Source organism: Monodon monoceros, unplaced genomic scaffold, assembly GCF_005190385.1.
Source record: "Monodon monoceros isolate NGI ecotype Baffin Bay Population unplaced genomic scaffold, NGI_Narwhal_1 Super_Scaffold_7, whole genome shotgun sequence".
Classification (NCBI taxonomy): Eukaryota; Metazoa; Chordata; class Mammalia; order Artiodactyla; family Monodontidae; genus Monodon; species Monodon monoceros.
In genome coordinates, this window is record NW_021703784.1 from 55984642 (window position 1) to 56005529 (window position 20888).

At 46.0% G+C, this 20888-nt stretch overlaps 1 protein-coding gene and 2 pseudogenes across 1 annotated transcript; 2 read left to right on the forward strand and 1 right to left on the reverse strand.

Annotated features, from left to right (window-relative positions):
- Positions 1–233: 233 nt before the first annotated feature.
- Positions 234–20888, reverse strand: part of LOC114887734 — a 67880-nt pseudogene continuing 47225 nt past the window's right edge.
- Positions 3725–5884, forward strand: LOC114887552 (annotated as a pseudogene).
- Positions 11210–20783, forward strand: KCNE3 (potassium voltage-gated channel subfamily E regulatory subunit 3). The gene is made up of 3 exons (XM_029209569.1): positions 11210–11538; positions 12797–12882; positions 20117–20783. The coding sequence occupies exon 3, from the start codon at positions 20157–20159 to the stop codon at positions 20454–20456; it is 300 nt and encodes a 99-aa protein (XP_029065402.1). The 5' UTR covers positions 11210–11538; positions 12797–12882; positions 20117–20156; the 3' UTR covers positions 20457–20783.

A 20888-nucleotide genomic window follows, 5' to 3' on the forward strand; every position in this document is an offset into this window, starting at 1 on the left:
CTAGTCAATGAAGAACTTTAGGTTCAAAGGGCCAGATATTCTGCATTCCCAAGAAATCGCAATCAGCTTCTCATTCTGGTTAAATATTTTCACCTTGCATTTTGCGGCCACAAAATTAGTGGTACATTTTTGAGCGTTGATCTATCATTCAAAGATTCAAATTAAGGGACTGAAAGAAAACATTTTGTATCTGTGTATTTGAAAAAATCTGTCAATGAACAAGGAGCCAGGTGTCAGTTTCCTATGGGGGAAATGTTCTCATGGAGGTACTGTAAGGGTAGGTTAGTCCACTTCATTTCTTGTTCTTTAACATTCTGTGGTGCCGCCATTTTCCTGTTCAGGTTCAGGAAGCTCATTCGGTGGTATTACAACATCCTCATAAGGCAGCTTGTCTTCTCACCAAGCATCATCAATCAAATCCAAGATCCTTCCATCTCTCTGTACCTCACTGTCCATTCTCCTGCAGCTTTAATCTTGCCAGATCTGCAAGCCAAAAAGGTTATTTCCTAAACATGAAGACTGAGGAGATAATGTAATCCAGCAGTAGGATTCTCCAGGCTTTTTAGCCTGGATGTGTCTTTTGGCATGATATTACCCTGGGAAAGACTCATCTCATCTGTTTATTTATAAGATCACAGTCCCTCCCAGCTGATTTTCCTGGTCACACACAGATGCCACCTTTTTGTAAAGTTTTCTCAGATCACTCTAGCTTCAGCACACACTCTGCCCTTGATCGGTTCCTTCTCGTCCTTATGATCCACTAAACAAGTTAGGTCGGCTTTGTGACTGATTGCTCAGGCATTATTGTTTCCAATTGCTGTGTGTAAATTTTGTATCAATGACTCAGCATATCTTTCCCCAATCTGGCCTCAATCTTTTCCCATCTGTCCCTCTTCCGGACACCTCTAACCCTGTCATACTTTCCAACCTTTGCACTTAAAGGTCTCTTTGCCCCATCACTAACACCTACTTTTCCTTCCAAACTCAGAGTTGGACGTCAGCTCATCGGGGTCAATATCGCATTTCCAGAGTTAGGCGGTAAGGTGCCTTCACTCTTCAGGGGTTGGCAGAGTGGAAAGCATAAGGCGGGCAGTGACCAGGACACCTCCACCATCCCAAGCACTTTACCACACTCGCCAGAATAAGCCATTACCACTTTCCTGAACAAAATTTTTCTTACACGCGTGACTATCCCAATGCTTTTAATGTTCTATCTTGTTCCTTTTTTCCCAGCTAACTCCCAGTCAGTCTAAAAACTTGGCTCCCAGGTCACCTCCTGCAGGAACTTTCTCTAAGTGCCCGGAAGAACGCGGTCCCCGCCCCTCCGCAGGCCCCATAGTTCCCTGGGCACAGTGAATGGTCCCCATCGGGAGCTTGTTGCATTGCCCGCCACAGGGTCTTCCCAGACAGGTGATGCCTATGTTCCCCGGGGCAGGGCAGTTTTATCCATCTCTGTTTTAGAGCTCTGTAAACGTGCAGTTACATTAGCAAAGCTAAAACGCCTCCCCCCCACCCCCCGCTAAAAATGACCCTCGCAGGCCACCACCGTTGGTACAGGCGTGGGAGGCCGCTCCACACCCTAAGATTTATTCTTTTAGCAACTTCAAACATGCAATCCAGTATTATTAACTATAGTCACCATGCTGTACATTACATCCTCATGGCTTATTTCATTCATTCATTCATTCATTTATGGCCGTGCCCCACAGCTCCTGGCATCTTAATTCCCCAACCAAGGATCAAACCCGGGCCGACAGCAGGGAAAGCGCAGAGTCCGGGAATTCCCGGCTTATTTATTTTATAACTGGAAGTTTGTACCTTTTGCCCCCTCCACCCATTTCCCCCACCCAAGTGTATGTGGTTTGAATAGAGATGACACACCCCCTACCAGCTTCTGTGACTGGGATAGGCACTGAGTCCGTTTCAGGACAATAAGAGTCTGACCCAGGACTTCTGTCAGGAGGGTTGTGGGGGAAAGAAGCTCTTTCTACCGGTTTCATTCATAGAATAGAGTGTATGCATGGAATTCAGGCAGTCATTTTGTTACCACAATATGGGATTCTGCCTGAGCATGGAGCATCAGTGAGAAAAGCAGAGACAGCTTCCTGAAGACATCATCTGAGCTCCTGGATCCAGCCATGCCTGAAGCTAGATATGTCAGGATTTTATACTTTTATGAGCTGAGAAATTCCCTTTTCTACTTAAGTCAGTTTGAGCTGGGTTTTCTGTCTGTTGCAACTAAGATTCCTGATTGATACATCCATCATCTCTGCAAACCCTAGTCCACACTGAACCCACATTCTTCTGCATTCCCATAGCCCTTATTGTTTAAACCATAAGATTCAAAAAGTCCATGTTTATACAACCATGAACACATATGCCCTTATTAATTTTTTTCCCCACATTGCGCTGCTTGCGTGATCTTATTTCCCTGACTAGGGATTGAACCTGTGCCCTTGGCAGTGAAAGCACGGCGTCCTAACCACTGGACCACCAGGGAGTTCCCAATAGCTCTTCTTTATGGAACACTTGCTATGTGCCAGGTACGAGGTGAAGCACTTTAAATACAATATCTTACTGTAATCCATACAAACATAAGATGTAGTTGTTTTTAATCCCCATTCTACATAAGGAAACTAAGACTCAGTGAGGTTAAGTTCTCACAGCTGATAATTGCAGGGCTAAGATTCAAACCCAGCTCCATTGGACCCCAGAAGCTGTGTTCTCGAGTACTCTTCCACCTTGCTGCCCAGGACACAGCATGTGTGAGGGTGAGGAAGAAGAGGCCACTGAGATCTTCAGTCTCCTGACACCACACCTTGCTGCACGTCTTCCAGTGCTCTTTTCACCACTCTTTGCTGCCTGCAGGGGCAGGAGGATGGTTAAGCTCAGAACAGGAAGATAAATGTTCTGTGGGCTAAACTGACAGGCCAAGAGGAGACAAGATTGCAGAAGCACAGACACAGGCTCCTGATGAGTAATGGAATAAAATTACTTGATGTGATCATTAAACTTCCTCTGTGATTCATGCTGTATTTTCCTTGGTAACCCAGGCTTCTGAGACCGTTGACGACAGACATCATCCATGCTCGTCCTACCTCCCAACGCTTCTCCCCCACCTACTAGACAGACATTGAGTTACATCCTGGGTATTCTATGGTGAAAAAGATACACCTGGCCTGTCTTCTTGCAGCGCTTACAGTCTAATGGGAAAGGCAGACCCCAAATCAGTACACAGATAAATAGAAGACTGGGTTGGGGTTGAGTCCTATGAAGGAAACAAACAGGGAATTGGGTGGATGACGGTTGCATTTACCAAGAGACAGAAAACTGAAGGGAGCAGGGAAGGAAGTCACGAGTTCCAGCCACAACATGTTATCCAAACAGAGATGTCAAGTAGGTAGTTAGATATAGGAGTCTAGTGCTCAGAGGAGAGAGGTGTGGCCGAGAGGTTGAAAGAACATCAGGCTCTCTCAGGTTCTATCTCTTCTTGGAAGCTTTCCCTGATAACGTAATTCCTAGTGATCTTTCCTTTCATTACCTTTATTCATTCATTCATTTATTCAACAAATTCTCAGTAAGGTCTACTCTGTGCAGACTTAGTGCTGGCTTAGTGCCCTTAAGGAGCTTATGTTCTAGGTGTGGAATCAACAAATAAAGTAGACAATTATAACACAGAATGGTAAGTGCTATGTTCAAGGGAAGTGTAAGGGGCTGTAGGAGAATGGCCTTCTGCATCAGCCAGGTCCAGCAGGAAGCAGATGGCCACGTCACATCAGTAATGTGGGGAGGCTCTATTCAAAGAGGTAGGCAGGAAGTAGGGAAACCACAGGGGGTTGTGAAGTACCCTGGATCTTGAAACATTTGGGCACCATTACCTCTCCAGGCCTGAAGGGGAGAGGAAAGGGGGTGGTTACAGGAATCCAGAGAAGAAGAGAGGTCTGAGATAGGGCTGACAGACAGGAGCTGTGAGCTTCAGTTGAGGGATGCAGCAAGAACAACAGTAGCAAAATATGTATATATTTTAAAGTTAAGCAGATCAGATTGAAAACCAAGGCAGGGAAGGGCTTTAAGGGAGGGCAGAAGAAGGGAGGGATTAGGATTTGTAAATAGGATGGTCAGGAAAGGCCTCACAAAGAAGGTGGCATCTACGCAAAACTTGAAGGAGGTGTATCTCTAGATGAGTTTTCCCCAGACCCCTTCAGTTGGCCCACTTCACTCCCCCGTCCCCCATCTCAAGGTCCAGGGCCTTGTCCCCAGCCTCTGGATTAGAGAGTTCCCTGAAGGTCCTTCTCAGACTACGGTTTCCCCAGGAGAGGAGTTCTGTTTCATCCTTCCTTTTCTCATCTAATAACACTAGAAGCTGCCATTTATTAAGCGTGTGCATCACGCTCTTGGCATGTTACACACATTGGGCCATCTAAGCCTCATAGCAAGACTGCAAGGCACAGCTGGGGAAAATGAGGCAGTTCAGCCCACTTTCCATTGGCCCCTTGGCCAGATGCCTTCCCTAACAGGGCTCCTGCCCCGTCCTCACTCCAGAGAAGGGGAAATGGAAGACAGACCTTAAGTTTTTGAAGGACTGAAAAAGGGAACAAAGATTAGGAGTGTACTTGATGTCTCCATTGTGCACAAGGACCAAAGGGTAGAAGTCAACAGGAGGCAGTATTTATCAAAATGTGAGAACATCCTAACAATCAGAGCCTCAGATGCCTTGGAGGCAATGAGCTCCTTTTCACTAGAGGTGTGCAAGACAAGCTGATCAATCTGTTGTCAAAAATGAAATACAGGCCAGCCCCTAGCCAGCAGCTTCATGCTGCCCAAGGGCCAGGGGCGTGTGCGCGACTTTCCTCTGCCCTGTGAAGGGTGTGCCTCCCACCGCTATGGGCCTTGGAGCCACTGCCCTCATTTTCTCTTGCTGTCTTGAATGCAGTCCAAGGGAGGTGCCTTGCAACCAGCGCGTTGAGCGCCAAGAAGGACCAGGAGATGGAACTGGAGCCACCACATTCTACTTATGAAGGAGATGAAAAGTTTCCAGGAATTAAGTCCCATTTCATTTCAGAATAAGATAGGAGAAAATGGTGATCCCAAAGCCTTCTTCATAGAGATTTCCTGGACAGAAACATATCCTCAAACACCTCCAGTCATATCTATGAACTCATCTTTTAGCATCATATCATCAGCTGTAAAGCAGAGCATATCAGCCAAGTTACAGGAAGCAGTGGAAGGACCGCCATGACCCACATGTTGTTTGAATATGTGAAGGACAATAAACAACAGTTCATGGAGAATCACCATCCCTCTTAATTCTACGACAGCCACAAGAAATATCATCTTGTTTGAAATTCCTAATGCAGCCCCGTCAAGTGAGAAAAAAAGACAACTTTCAAAAGCCCAGAAGGAACTATATCCAATCTCCTGGGATAAACCATATGGAAAAGAATATTTAAAAAAAGAATGTATATATGTGTATAACTGAGTCACTTTGCTGTACAGCAGAAATTAGCACAACATTGTAAATCAACTATACTTCAATTAAAAAAAATAGAGAATTAGGGGACTTCCCTGGTGGTCCAGTGGCTAGGGCTCTGGGCTCGCAATGCAGGGGGCCCGGGTTTGATCCCTGGTCGGGGAACTAGATCCCACATGCATGCTGCAACTAAGAGTTTGCAAGCCACGATGAAGATCCTGTGTGCCACAACTAAGACCCAGTGCAACCAAATAAATAAATATTTTTTAAAAAATAGAGAATTAAAAAAAAAAAAAAAAAGCCCAGAAGCATAAGTTGGTAGATAAAGCAGATCACAAAGGAGAACTTCCTCGAGGATGGAACTGGGTTGATGTGGTGAAGTTAAGCAAAATTGGCTTTAAAGATGATGAATAGCACTTGGAATCTGAGACATGGGAAGAGCATCTTTTAAAAAATAAACTGGGTTCAAAATCTTTTATTACTCTTTTCTGGTATTGAAGTGACTTTTTATAAAAACAGATTTTTTGGATATATTTCTTACATAAAAAATGTTTTAAGCTGAAAGTTCATGAGGAGATCTGGTTGTATTAAATTATTTTCACAAACTTACCTTAATAAAAGGTGAAAATGTTACTGATTAGTATACTTTATGAAGCCAATTGAGCTTTGTAAATGGACAAATATGGGGAATAATAATCAATGTTAACTCATATGATCTTATTCTAGTCGGTGTAATTTTTTTAAAGGAATATGAAGCCCTTTTCAAACTCTCATCTCAGTGGGACAGAATACTGAGTGAACAATTAGTCCACAGCATGATCCATATTAATAGGCTTCTCATCTTAGTGAAGTCTTCATCTCTTCTTTCTCTTAATTACTGAAGCATAAACTGCTTCAGAGATTTAAATACTAGTATTTGAACTTTATATATAATATTGTTTGTAGTTACTTTTTACTTTTCAAGGGTGAACTGCTTATTTTTAATAAACGAATATCTGTTTATACTTTTCCCCTGGTTTCGGTCACAATGTTCAATTATAAGAGCTTTCAATGGAATGTTGAACAGGAGAATATAAAAACAAATCTGCCAAATACACTAGAGAGCATTTGAATAGAAGTGCTGGTTCCTATTTAAAACATTTCTCTTTGCTGTATATACCAAAATAGATGGGAGTAAAAGATGCCTTAATATTTAATTTTTGTATTGTTAGAGACAATGGTTTAAAGAAATTCCTATTTATTTAATATTTAATTTTGTATTGTAAGAGAAAATGGTTTTAAGAAATTCCTATTTATGTATTTTTAGTTGTTTGTAACTGAGGTCTTCTAAATGGTTTAATATAAAACCACAATTCTAGTCTTGCTTCTTTTCAAGTATCCAAATGTATTTCTCAGCATCTTTAAAATAATAGACTTAGAAGTCTTTCAACTGCTGAACTGTAGTACATGCTTATTTTTTTAAAAAATCATTAACAGAGGAAACTATTGGTGTAGTTTTACCAGCAAGTTATTGATATGTATGTGTGATTCACAGTGATTCTGTATGTGCTCCCCAGCTATAAGAACACATAGGATGGACTTACCTGGCGGTGCAGTGGTTAAGAATCCGCCTGCCAATGCAGGGGACATGGGTTCGAGCTCTGGTCGGGAAGACCCCACGTGCTGCAGAGCAACTAAGCCCGTGTGCCACAACTACTGAGCCTGAACTCTAGAGCCCACGAGCCACAACTACTGAAGCCTGTGCACCACAACTACTGAAGCCTGCACGCCTAGAGCCCATGCTCCGCAACAAGAGAAGCCACCGCAATGAGAGGCCCGCACACCACAACGAAGACCCAGCGCAGCCAAAAATAAATTAATTAATTTTAAAAAACACAAAAACCACATAGGACTACTACAGTGGTATCTGGAAGGGTTGATTGTTGGTTCCTCAAGTCACAGTTATGCAGCTTGGGTCTGAGTTTTTAAAGAATAGCTAACTTTTAAAGAAGTTTCCTTAGCAAAAGAGCAGTTGAGTTGTGACCATGGTTTTTACTGGGCTAACGCTGGCTTCAGTTAAATCGTTTGAATTATGAAGTAAGTATAATTATGGTGAAGAAGTTCAGCCTCATTTTCAAATGCTGAATCACATTTTATTTCTTGAATTAATATGATATAAACATTAAAATTCAGGACCATTGGAATATGTTGATTTGTTTGCTTGTTTTTTTAAAGAAATTGCAACTGCTACATTTGCTAGTGGAAGAAAATGGTTTTGCTCTGAAGATTCTGAAATTGTTCAGGCTTATCATGGTTCATAGATTACAAAGAATAATGCTAGTTAAATGCCAATGAACTACTTTTACTCTTTTTATATGAAATGTATAAATTTCGGAGGTGGGGTGATGGTGGCAGTGGTGCCTCTTACTACCTTATGTGAAACAGTTGAACATTCTCATCAATATTGCCATCATCATCAATATCTCATCAGTACTGCCATCATCATTTTCTAAGTTTGTTTACTTAAAATTGTATGGAATGACACAATTAATAAGCAATAAAACCTCTATTACACACATACAAAGAAATATAGGGAATTCTTGGGTAAGGGATTTGACTAGGTAACTCTAAGAGTCCTTCCAACTTAGGTTCTATCAATAAATGATTCTAGAACTCTAACATGGTATGATTCTAAGACTGTGATTCCAAAATTTTATTAGGACAAGAGACAATCCCTAACTTCAGAGAATTCACAATCTAGTAGATGAGGTGGACAAATAGTGACTTTTCATAATTGTAATAAACACTCCTATAGATTAGATGCAAGGCTTGGCAGGATGTGGGAAGGAATGCTTACTGAGCCACGGCTGTTTCCTCAAGGCTGGTCTCAAGAACCACTTGAATCACAATCTCTCCAGAAGCTTTTTTTTTTTTTTAAATGCTAATTTCTGGGCTCTAGTCCAGATCTCCTGAATCAGAACCTCTGGAGTGGAACCCAAAAGTCTACTTCACTTAAAATAAAGGCCAAGGTGATTCTTAGGTAGACTGAAATTTGAGACTGCCTGCTCAGAGTCAGGATGACTCCCCTGAGAGATGATATCCAGACAGGAAAAAAAAAAAAAAAAAAGTAGCTGGGTCAAAATATGAAACTACAAAAGTCACACAGAAGTAACATGTTTTTTCTGTCTCTTTGCTTTTGTCTTTTTTTAACATCTTTATTGGAGTATAATTGCTTTACAATGCTGTGTTAGTTTCTGCTTTACAACAAAGTGAATCAGTTATACATATACATATGTTCCCATATCTCTTCCCTCTTGCATCTCCCTCCCTCTCATCCTCCCTATCCCACCCCTCTAGGGGGTCACGAAGCACCGAGCTGATCTCCCTGTGCTATGCGGCTGCTTCCCACTAGCTATCTATTTTACGTTTGGTAGTGTATATATGTCCATGCCACTCTCACTTTGTCACAGCTTACCCTTCCCCCTCACCATATCCTCAAGTCCATTCTCTAGTAGGTCTGTGTCTTTATTCCCATCTTACCCCTAGGTTCTTCATGACATTTTTTTTTCTTAAATTCCATATATATGTGTTAGCATACGGTATTTGTCTTTCTCTTTCTGACTTACTTCACTCTGTATGACAGACTCTAGGTCCATCCACCTCACTACAAATAACTCAATTTCGTTTCTTTTAATGGCTGAGTAATATTCCATTGTGTATATGTGCCAGATCTTCTTTATCCATTCATCTGTCGATGGACACTTAGGTTGCTTCTATGTCCTGGTTATTGTAAATAGAGCTGCAGTGAACATTCTGGTACATGACTCTTTTTGAATTATGGTTTTCTTAGGGTATATGCCCAGTAATGGGACAGAAGTAACATGTTTTGATGAAGATTAGCAATTTTGTACAACATTCCCTCCATGTGATAGGTCTTTTTTTATTTTTTATTTTGTTTTTATTTTTGTTTTTTGCGGTACACGGGCCTCTCACTGTTGTGGCCTCTCCCGTTGCAGAGCACAGGCTCCGGACGCGCAGGCTCAGCGGCCATGGCTCACAGGCCCAGCCGCTCCGCGGCATGTGGGATCTTCCCAGAACAGGGCTCGAACCTGTGTCCCCTGCATCGGCAGGCAGACTCCCAACCACTGTGCCACCAGGGAAGCCCAGGTCTTTTTTAAATGACAGCACTTCTTAGATATAATCTGAGATTCTGTGATTGAGGGTATATGCCTCAGATGTCCTACCTAGAACAGATTTCTTTTTAAATTTAAATTTATTTTCTTTTCTTTTTTTTAATTAATTAATTAATTTTTGGCTGCGTTGGGTCTTCATTGTTGTGGGCGGGTTTTCTCTAGTTGTGGTGAGCGGGGGCTACTCTTCGCTGCGGTGCAAGGGCTTCTCATTGCAGGGGCTCCTCTCGTTGCGGAGCACAGGCTCTAGGCGCATGGGCTTCAGCAGTTGCGGCTCGCTGGCTCTAGAGCACAGGCTCAGTAGTTGTGGCACATGGGCTTAGCTGCTCCATGGCATGTGGGGTCTTCCCAGAACAGGGCTCGAACCCGTGTCCCCTGCATTGGCAGGCGGATTCTTAACCACTGTGCCACCAGAGAAGCCCTAGAACAGATTTTTGTTTGCAAGGGAGCCAGAGCTGGCCTCAGTTTTTTGTTTTTTTTTTTAAATTTACTTATTTTATTTATTTATTTTTGGCAGCGTTGGGTCTTCATTGCTGCACACAGGTTTTCTCTAGTTGTGGCGATTGGGGGCTACTGTTCACTGCGGTGCGTGGGCTTCTCATTGCAGTGGCTTCTCTTGTTGCAGAGCACGGGCTCTAGGCATGCGGGCTTCAGTAGTTGTGGCATGTGGGTTCAGTAGTTGTGGCTCACGGGCTCTAGAGCACAGGCTCAGTTGTTGTGGCACACAGGCTTAGTTGCTCCACGGCATGTGGGACCTTCCCAGACCAGGGATTGAACCCATGTCCCCTGCATTGGCAGGCGGATTCTTAACCACTGCGCCACCAGGGAAGTCACCTCAGTTTGTTATTAACTATCCCAAGGCCGGAGGCTGGCAAAGAGGGCTCTGATAAGGACTCCCCACAGAGTCCCTGAGAGCTATTCCCTGCCACCGTCCACTCCCTTGCCCATGGCCTCCTGGTCCTCATTTCCCAGCTGTCCCTGGATGCTTCTCTTCTCTGGAACCTGCAGTGTCCCCAGCAAGGAAGAAACGGCTTGAGTGAGGGCCTGGTGGCCATAAAGTGAAGGGTATTCAGGGACAGGGAGCAGCGTGGTGTGGCTGGACACCAGTTGTCTGGGCATGTGAGGGGCTGTTGAGACTTGGATGAAACATTGGCCGAGGTTAAGGGGAGAGAGTGGCCTAGTGGCTTCTGAGTCTGAGCTCTGCCAGTGACTTCCTTAGTGAGCCTGAGCAAGTGTCCTTCCCCAAACTGGGCCCCTTCCCCAAACTGCATCCTGTCTGGAAAAGAGGGTTTGTGTTAGAATCAGATGATTTCTCCAGTGACCATCCGGCTTTAATATTTTGGATTCTAAGATCTCACCTGACCCTAACCATCACCCTGTGAAGAATGCATGCAGGAACTGTACCCGTTTTATAGCGAGGAAGCCATGGCCCAGTGAGGAGCAGTGACCTGCCCGCCACCATACAACCACGTAGGAGCAAGGTCTGATTCCACCGGCACCCGACGCTCTTCTGAGATCCTCCTCAGACCGGGCAAGCTGAAGCGAAGCAAGGAACATTCGGTCTCACGTCCAGGAAGCAGGCGCTGCAGGGGACGGAAGGGTCGCAGCCCACAGCTGGGTGAGGCCAAGCAGCTGGGCGGAGGCGCCCGAAGCCAGCTCCGGGAGAAGTGGGTGTGTTAGGAGCCGGGCGGGGCCGGGTGAGGGGACGCCCTGAAGAAGGGAAAAGGCAGCTGAGCGAGGGTTGGAGCGCAGAGCGGAGGGGGCGCAGACGGTGCTGGCCGCGGGCTGCGAGCAGGCGGGCTGGCGGAGCGCCTTGGGGCGCAGTGCGGGGCACCCGCGAGCCCAGGGCGAGGTGTCCAACGAACAGACGGCGCCCCTGGGAGCCTTGCCGACCGGCAGGTAAGGCGCACCCGCCAGCTCGGGAAGGCTGAGCCGGCGCCAGGGGTAGAAATGAGGGGTCTATCCGCCTCCCTGGAGGCCGCCACCCGACGCAGATACATACTGATCCTCCCCTGGACAGAGCCACAGGGATCCCGGGGCGCACGTGGGAGCGCGAAGCTGGGCTCCTGGCACGCCTTTCCCGGAAACCGTGGGGGCTTAGGTCGGCACTCACGGGCCCCGGGACGGCGGCACCCAAGCTCCTTCCACATCCACAGATATGCGAGCGCACGATATAACAACCAACCTGCGGCTCCGCAGCGAAAGTACACGCGGAAATGGCGCTCCGGGACCCGGCGTGTCTTCTTGCTAGGCGGGAGCCGCTTGCTCAGCGTGCGAGTTGCCTTGCCCATTCACTACTTTATTGTGCCCCTCGCCCTATGCGCCACAGTCCTAGGAAAAGCCTAGAAGCTCCCTTAGATGTCTTCTAGGACTAGTAACATAGATCTAGGCTGGGAGTCAGGAGACTTGAGTTCTAGTTTACAGGTTGTGTAAACCTGTGCCAATCGCCCACCTGCTCTGTGCTTTGTGCGTTCTTTTCCTGGGTCACCAAATGTAAAATGAGCCTCCTGGTCCTGTTGCCCATGTACTCCGTATGGCATGTGGGGGAAGGGGACTGGGCCCGGGAGTTTCTTGTGTAGAAGGTACAGGAGTTCAGACCCCTGTGTGAGGGCCCCTTGGAGAGTGTCTCCTCCTAGCCCCCTCCCCACTCCTCAGCAGTTTGCATATGGGGAATCTGAGGCCCAGTGGGGAGATGGCTTGTCCAGGGTCACACCAGGGACCAGACAGAAGTAGAACCCAATTCTCCCCACTCCTAGCCCAGGGCTGATTCCACTTCAGCTACAAAAGTGCATTGTAAATATGTTAGCTGCTCTTTATCTCCTGGCATCCAGCCAGTTAACCGCTCTGAATGGAGGAGAGCCAAGCTGGAGGCAAGGAAACTGCTTTCAGATTTTCTTGACTCCTTAAGATGAGAACAAACAACCTTCATCCCTCACTCACTCCACACTTTGCAAAACACACTTCTATCTATAAACTGAATGGGTGGATGCTCAAAATGCCTACTAAGAGGGAGGCAAGACAAGATATCCCATCTTACTGATGGGGAGAATGAGGCCCCAGAGTGGAGAAATGACTTGACCAAGACACACGGCTAGACATGTCTACAAAATAGGGGCAGGTATCTTGACTCCAACTCTGGTGTGTTCTCTATCACCAGCAGGACTACAGAATGGTACCCCTAAATGGAGAGAGATTACAGGGCTGATCAGAGAGGATGAGAAACAAGGAAGGCTTCTGAAGGAGGTAAGTGTGTCTGAGAATGAAGAAAAGTAATAAAGAACCTCCTGGCTTCCTCTGAGGGTAGGAGAACCTAAGATGGGGAGAGGGGACATAGGGATAGCTGTTCTTGGTAATACTGGGGGGTGGCGGAGGAGATAGGGAAACAGAAAAGGAAACAGGTGACCAGGCTGCCCAATAATTCTCTCTTATGTTTACATAATACTTTGCAATTTCTAAAACACCTTTCCCCTTTGGTCTCCCCGAGTTGCGTGTGAGGCAAGCAGGACAGGGGTAATTATCCCCATCTCATAGATGAGATTCAGAGAACATAAATGCAGTGCTCAAGGTCACATAGCCAAGCATACAGCCAAGATTGGAACCATGAAAGGCATACCTGAAAGGCAAGATTAGAGGCTGGGAGACTGGGAGTTGGACTGTGTGTGTGTGCAGCAGGTGTGTGTGTGTGGCTGCCCCCTGGGTGGGTACACAGGGAAGAGGGTTGCTAAGCCGCTGCTGGTGTTTTGGGGCCAAGAATGTTTGCCCTTTGGATTGAATGGGGTTCTGGTGCAGGGAACATCTGGGCTTCCAAAGGTGGCTTAGAATTCCTCCTCCCCTGACTCACTTGCCCATCTGACTGAGACGGTGTCTTTTCTTTGAGCTTCCCCTTCCCCAGACCAAATGGAATCTGTTTTGGCCTGCCCTTGAAGTTGCTTTTTAAGTGCTGTAAGCTGTTTTCATGAATGCGTATGTGTGTGCGCAGGGGGGAATAGTCTAATAAGAAGAGACATTTATCCACCTATTCTTGAGTGCCTGCTATAAAGAAATGTATGAGGCACAGGTCCCTACCTTCACACCTCCCAGCGCACAGTTTAGTATATCTATATCTATATCTATTTATATTTATACAGATATACACACCCAATTTCAGTACAGCATACTGCTCTAATAGGGTTTTATGCAAAGCACTTTAGGAACAGACGAGAAGAAGAGACTTAACTGGCTAGGGAGTGGGGAAGGTGGTGTCTCAGGAGAGGGTCTACAGAGGTTATATTGGAGCTCGGTCTTGAAGGATGAGTAGGAGTTCACTAGGCAGATAAAAAAGAGGAAGGGTATTTTTGCCTAAGAAAACAGCATGAGCAAAGGCAAGAGGTGTGCAAGTGCAAGGAATGTTTGGGGAATGGCTATAGCTCAGTATCATGGGACACAGGCAGTGGGGAGAGCTGTGGTGAGATGGGGCTGGAGGCAGGGTCATATCCAAAGGAGCTTGAATGATAATCGCAGGAGGTTAGACTGTCCTATAGGCAACAGAGGACTTATAGTGGAAAGATATGTGGATGAGATACCTGTTTCTGGTCCCAGTTCCTAGGCTGTGAGACCTTGAGCAAGTGATTTCCTCTTGGGGTGGGGTAGTTTTTCCCACTGGTTGAATGAGGGGGTTACACCAATGACGTGATTATTAAGATCCCTTCCAGCTCAGATTCTATTTCTGTGTCTCCTTCTAACTATACGTTAAGGTTCCTCTCCCACCAGCCCATGGTGGTGATAAGACCACCAGAGGGGCCAGAGGCAAAACTGTGCATTCCCAGGAGTTATCTCTGGATCCACTTGCTTTATGTGGCCTTTTTCCCCTGCCTCTCTACCACATTTCCAAGCACTTCAGACACTCATTCTGCAAGAGAAGCTGAAACAGAGCATAGGGAAACCGAAAGAACCGATGGTGGCGTTTCACTTTTCCCCAGAGAAACCTGAAAGAAAACCTTACTAAGATACCCAGTTCATCCTCCAGGTCCCAGCTTTATGCCTCCATCCCCAAGTTAAAGGCCAGGCGAGCTCAAGTCAAGAACAGTTTGGGCAAAGCTATTAATGTGTTGGAAAGAGTGACATCGGGGTGTGGAGGAAGAGAGTGCACCTGGCTTATATAGAAGAGCAGGAGTAGGTCTGGAGCAGAAAGGGCCATGGGGAGCAAGGCTAGAAAGGAAGGTTAACTCCTCCAAAAGTTACCAACTTCTCCCCTTACTGGATCCTCAGTTAAGATTGGCAAGAGCGACTTTCCTGGCCGTCCAGTGGTTAAGACTCCGCACTTCCAATCCAGGGGGTGCGGGTTTGATCGCTGGTCAGGGAACTAAGATCCCACATGCCAGTGTTGTGGCCAAAAAAAAAAAAAGATTAGCAAGAATCTGTAGTGCAGGAAAAAGGAGTAGTGGTGGACTTAGAGGAGACGATGCCCCAGGACATGAGGAGCCTGTGTTTGGTGTGATATGCAGCTCAGATGCCAGAAGACATTGCTATTTGTAGCGGAAAGAGCACCTGAACAGCACCCCAAAGACCTGGGTTCTCATCAGAGCTCTACCATTTACTAGCCATGTCATTTTGGACTAGTCACTTCCCCTCTCTGACCTTCAGCTTTCTCAACTACAAAATGGAGGGGTTGGCCTAGAATCTAGATTCTAAACGATCTTCAAAATCTCTTTTCAGTCACTGTTCATCTCCCTTCCTAAATGATTATCTCTTGTTTCAAGTCAGGGACTCTCCACGGCAGGAGCTCTGTCTTCCCCATCCATAGACCTTCACAATCGGCAACTGCCTTGAAGAGGGAAGCCAAGGAGCTCAGAAAGAGGAACAAAATTCCCCACATTGCCAGCTGCCAATTCCCAACTTGGGACCCAGAGGCAGGTCATAGAGAACCAAGCTGTCCCTTTATGAGCTCTCTGCCTCTCCTTGCACACAGGTCCTCCATCCCACCTCAACCCAGCTTCTAAAGATATGCAACTGTGGCTCCTTTGCATGTTCCATCAGAACTACAAATATCCATCCAGGTCTATCCAGAGAGGCACTGGAAGGAGGGTGTGAGGAATAAATGGTTGTGTGAACCTTTACTCCCCTCACTGAACTCCACCTCAGATCCCACCCTGTCCCCGACGCTTTCCCCCTACCCCCACTTTCTAACACAGAGTCTGTCTCCCCCAGGCTAGATCACCCTGGCAGGTGAGCTATAAAGAGGAAAAATGAACAAGTCAGCAAATTTGGCCTTCAGTTTATCTAGGCTGGAATACTAAGTGTAACTCAGTCCTGGGACTCTCAAGCATCTTAACCTGTGAGGAAAGAATCTGAAGTCTTCTCTATCTCGTGATTTAAGGGACTCTAGAGAGTCCCCCAAATCCTCTCCCGCCAGCCTACCCAATCTCCCAAATCTCACGTATGGTTTTGTGGTATCTTCATGTTAGAGCTGATCAGGACCTTATACGATTACATAGAAAAACCCTTTGATTTTACAGATGCAGACAGAAGCTGGGGCCCAGAAAAGGGAAGTCACATGCCCAAAGTCACACAAGTAGCAGCTGAACCAAGACAGCTCTTTGGTTTTCATTTCTTTCACTGTAAAATGAGGGAGGTTAGATTAGATGGACTCTGAAGGCCTTGCCAGCCTCTGCTCTGCACAAATAAAACCACCACCACATCTGTGGAGCGTCTAGTGCCAGGCACTGCATACTCTTCTTCTTTAATTTTCACAACAAAGCTATGGTACAGATAGTGTTGATGCCATGCCTATGTTTATACCCAGTCTATCCAAATAGGTTGATTGGTAACATCATTCGTTCCTACATAAAATAGCAACCCAATTGCTGGCTGCCATTCTGCCACTCACATCATTTCCTTGGGTCTCAGGCCCTTTCAGCCTTTTAGAGGCTCCTGCTAAGATGCCAGTACCCTGGGGAAAGGGGATGTTTTAGACTGCACTGTTAGCTGGTCCCTGAGCAGCAGCTCATGTGTTGAACTGAGGTTTCTCATGAAGTCACCCAGATGAGACATTGTGAATCTGGAGTCGGGGGACAGCAATCAGATGTCCCTTGGCCATGGCACAGCTCCTATAACTGCAACCCTAGGTTGGCCTGATCCAGCTGCTGCAGGAAGGGGAGGGGAAGCGGCAGGGTGTCAGCACCCAAAGCACAGCTATTGCACAACCCTTGGGGCTTGGCCTCGGGCGATCCACCCTCGTTCTGAAGTTTTTTCTGTGTGTCTAGTTCCTTCTTTTTCTGTCCCCTCCCCACCCAGCTCTGGGCCTTCCCAGCTCCCAAAGTCAATATTGAGACCCCAGATGTGTCCAGGGACATCCTGAAGACATGTCAGGACATCCTGAGGGGCTGAGGAGCCTTAGGGCACCCACAGGGAGATTCCTGGAGCTGACTAGGAGCCAGTGAATTTGCTGTTGTTTGGTGAGTCTTCCAGATGGAGGTGGCCCTCCGTCTGCCTTGTCAGTTCAAACCCCCATGCAAGGCTATCGAAGAAAACTGGTGACAGTGACTGCCCTGGGAAAGAAACCTGGGCCATTGGGAACAGAGAGACTGCATTTTCATTGTACGTACTGCTTCAATTTCTTTTTTTTTGCTGTGTGTATGTATTTACTTCTCAAAAATGAAAAACAGATTTTCATTTTAATGAAAACTGTGTTTTTTATTAAAATGTATTTTAAAAATCCTCTTCACTATAATAAAAGTATATGCTCAAGCAAGCCTGGGGCAGGGGGCAGAGCAGAGATAATAATCTTTTTTTTTTTCCTTTTTAATTAAAAAAAATTTTTTTTAATTTTAATGTGGTAAAAAGCAACATAAAATTTATTGTCTTAACATTTTTAATGGTACATCTCAGTAGTGTTAGCTATCTTTACATTGTTATGCAGCAGATCTCTAGAAGTTTTTCATCTTGCAAAACTGAAACTCTGTACCCACTGAACAACAACTCCTGGTGATAATCTTTTTTGATAGATGAGGAAATTGAAGTGCAAACAGGGCAAGAAACTTATTTCCCTCAAAGTGAGCTCTTCCTGCACTTATGCCATCTGTCTGTTGTCTGCTTATAAAACTGTCTGAGGCCCCTTCCTCCTGCAACCACTGCCTTAGCCATTCCCACCCCCAAATGCCTCTCACATCCTCTATCTGCCCCCGCCCCCACCTTGTCATTCCCTCTGCCCCAGCTCAGGACTCAGCACCTTGAACCCACACTATTTCACTTATCACTGGGCTCCCTGCCTCCATCCCTGCCCTCTTTACTCCACACTCCACATAGAAGCCAGAGTGTCCTTTCCAAGCACAGATCTGATTATTTTACCCCCTTTTAAAATATCATTCCATGGTTTTTCTCCACCTACAGGATAAAGTTCCAACTCTGCAGCCTGGCACTGAAGGCCCTTTATGATTTGGTTTGGGCCAATGTCTCCATCCCACATCCTATCTTATCCTTTCACGCATCTTACACTCTTTATGCTACTTTCCATTCTTCAAAGTGTGCTTTCTAGTCCATCTGTTTGCTTCCCTTGCCTTCTCTACTTCCAAAAAATCCTTCAAGGTCCAACTCAAATTCTTCCATCACTGTGAACACTCTCTGAGCACTGGTCAGAATTCATCCCTTCTTCCTTTAAGCCCCAGTAGCTCCTACATTGTCTCCCACATTAAGAGCTGGCTTTGTGCCCCTGAGTGTAGGGACTGGCCTCCTAAAGCTCCCAGAATAAGGCTGCCCAGGAGTGGGCCTCCATAAACAATGACTGGCCAGGTGATTCACTGAGCCATTAATTTCATTGTGCTGCTCCTGCTTTCCATTAGCCCATATGAGGAAAGAGGAAGGCACATTTATATGCCATGTACACAGTGATGTTGTTTTCCCACTTGTTGCCTGACAAGTGGGATAGTAGATGAGAACCTATGCCTCCTCGATCTTAACTCTTCCCCTTTTCCATCCAGACAAGGTTGCCCGAGTACTAGATGGCAGGGGGCCCCAAGGCCTTGCATAAATTGTGGGCCAGTCCTGGATTATTGCTGTATTATTTTGATTCTTCCCCCCAAATTCTGCATTCATAGAGTTCTTCATGAATATTTATCATGGTCATAACTAACTGTCATCTTTTCCGGGGAAGAGACGTGATGGTTAATAGTCAAGTTAAACAGCTCTACCTAGATAAAGGAGGGCTTTGGAACCAGTCAGTGAACACTGAGTGCCTGGCCTATAGAGAAATCCAAAGTGGCCATCTTTACTGGAGACCACTGAGGGAAGGAGAACTACGGTAGTCCCTTAGACTTGGAGGAGAGACACAGCCTTTCTGACCAGGAGCATGTGGTCTGCTGATAACCCTTATCAATAGCAAGAGGACAGCCACACATTGCCTTATATGTAAGTGCTGGGGCAAAGGGAAGGCTGTGATGATAAAGCTTGTGGAGTATGTTGGGAGCACACAAAGGCTTCCTGAAGGAAGTGAGCATGGAGCCTTGTTTAAAGGAATGACATATGTTTTTCCAGAGACTAGGATACAAGGCTGCCTTTGGCTATTTTTCTACATTGTAGACTAAGGATCTCTGAGAGGAAGGAAAAGGAACATCTGCTATCACCAGTTATATGCCATGTACACAGTGACATTGTTTTGGAAGGCAGGATAGTTGAGGTGCTAGTGTCTTTTCTCTCTGGGGTGGGTATAACCCCAAACTGGACTGAGTATTCCTTTCACTCCAAAGCCCTCAGGCCCAGTGCCTGCAGTGGTTATCAGCCTTTGCCTGCTCCCCCAGCCACCTCTTTTCCAACAGAATTTCTCCTCAATAGCTAGGAATACCTAGAGTGGGACCTAGGATGCTTTAGAGGTCAAATGACCCAGCCTCTGGCCTCCAGGTAGGGGGAAATCTAAGCCAACCCCAAACATCTTCTACATGGTGTCTGTGGAGCATAAGAAAGAACTGTGCTGAGGGAGAGTTCTGAGGAATGTCTTCTAACTGTGCCACACAGTCCTCCCCAGAGCTGGTGTGGAGGCCAGAGGAGCTCTGAGCTGGCCATCAAAGAGCAGGGCTGTACCTCGGCTCTACCTCCAGTATTCTCTGTGATCATGGACAAGCCAACTATTCTCTCTGGGCCTGTGTGTAAAATGGAAGAAATTACAGTAAATAATCCCTAAGGCCCTTCTAGCCTAAAGCTCAGTGACTTTTAGAACCCAAAGAAAGGATAGATCAGCATGCTTACAATGGTCAAGGAAGACTTCCTTCCACAAGTATTTATTGAGCACCTACTGAGTGCTGTCATAAGTGCTCATACATAGCAGTGAATAAAACAGACACATTCCCTGCCTTCCTTGGGCTGGCAGTCTAGTGGAGAAGACAGACAAGCAAACAAGTAGTTAGAATAAATTGTGATGTTGGGATTTTAGCTGGGGTCTGAAAGAGTGGGAAGGTCATTCAATCTACAAGTAACAGAAGCCATCCTCTCTCTTTTCTGTCACTACCAGAGCATCCTCCGATTCTTCCCCCACCTGAATCCCTGTTGCTATGGAGACCACCAATGGGACTGAGACCTGGTATGAGAGCCTGCACACTGTGTTGAAGGCTCTAAATGCTACTCTTCACAGCAACTTGCTCTGCCGGCCAGGGTCAGACAACCTGACTGAGGAGAGGCGGGCCAGCCTACCTGGCCGCGATGACAACTCCTACATGTACATTCTCTTCGTCATGTTCCTATTTGCTGCCACTGTGGGCAGCCTCATCCTTGGATACACCCGCTCCCGCAAAGTGGATAAGCGCAGTGACCCCTATCATGTATACATCAAGAACCGTGTGTCTATGCTCTAATGCTAAGAGGCCGGGGATGGCAGAAGATCAAGATTCCTGAGGATTATCTTGTGGGGCCTCCAGAACTCAGCTATGTGTTACATCAGGCTTCAGTGTTCTAATCTGTAAGATCAACAAGAAACAGTACTAAGGGAGGTCATCATTGGGGAAGGAGGAGAGGATCTAGCAGACCTAGGCCTTGTGGATAAGGATTTTTTCCAGCAAAGATAGACGTTATAGACGGTAGGAGCCCTTTGAACAAATATATAAAAGTGGCAGGAATTCCCTGGTGCTCCAGTGGTTAGGACTCCGTGCTCTCACTGCCAAGGGCCTGGGTTCAATCCCTGGTCGGGGAACTGAAATCCCACAAGCCGTTCAGTGTGGCAAAAAAAAATATATATATATATATATATATATATATATATATATATATATATATACACACACACACAC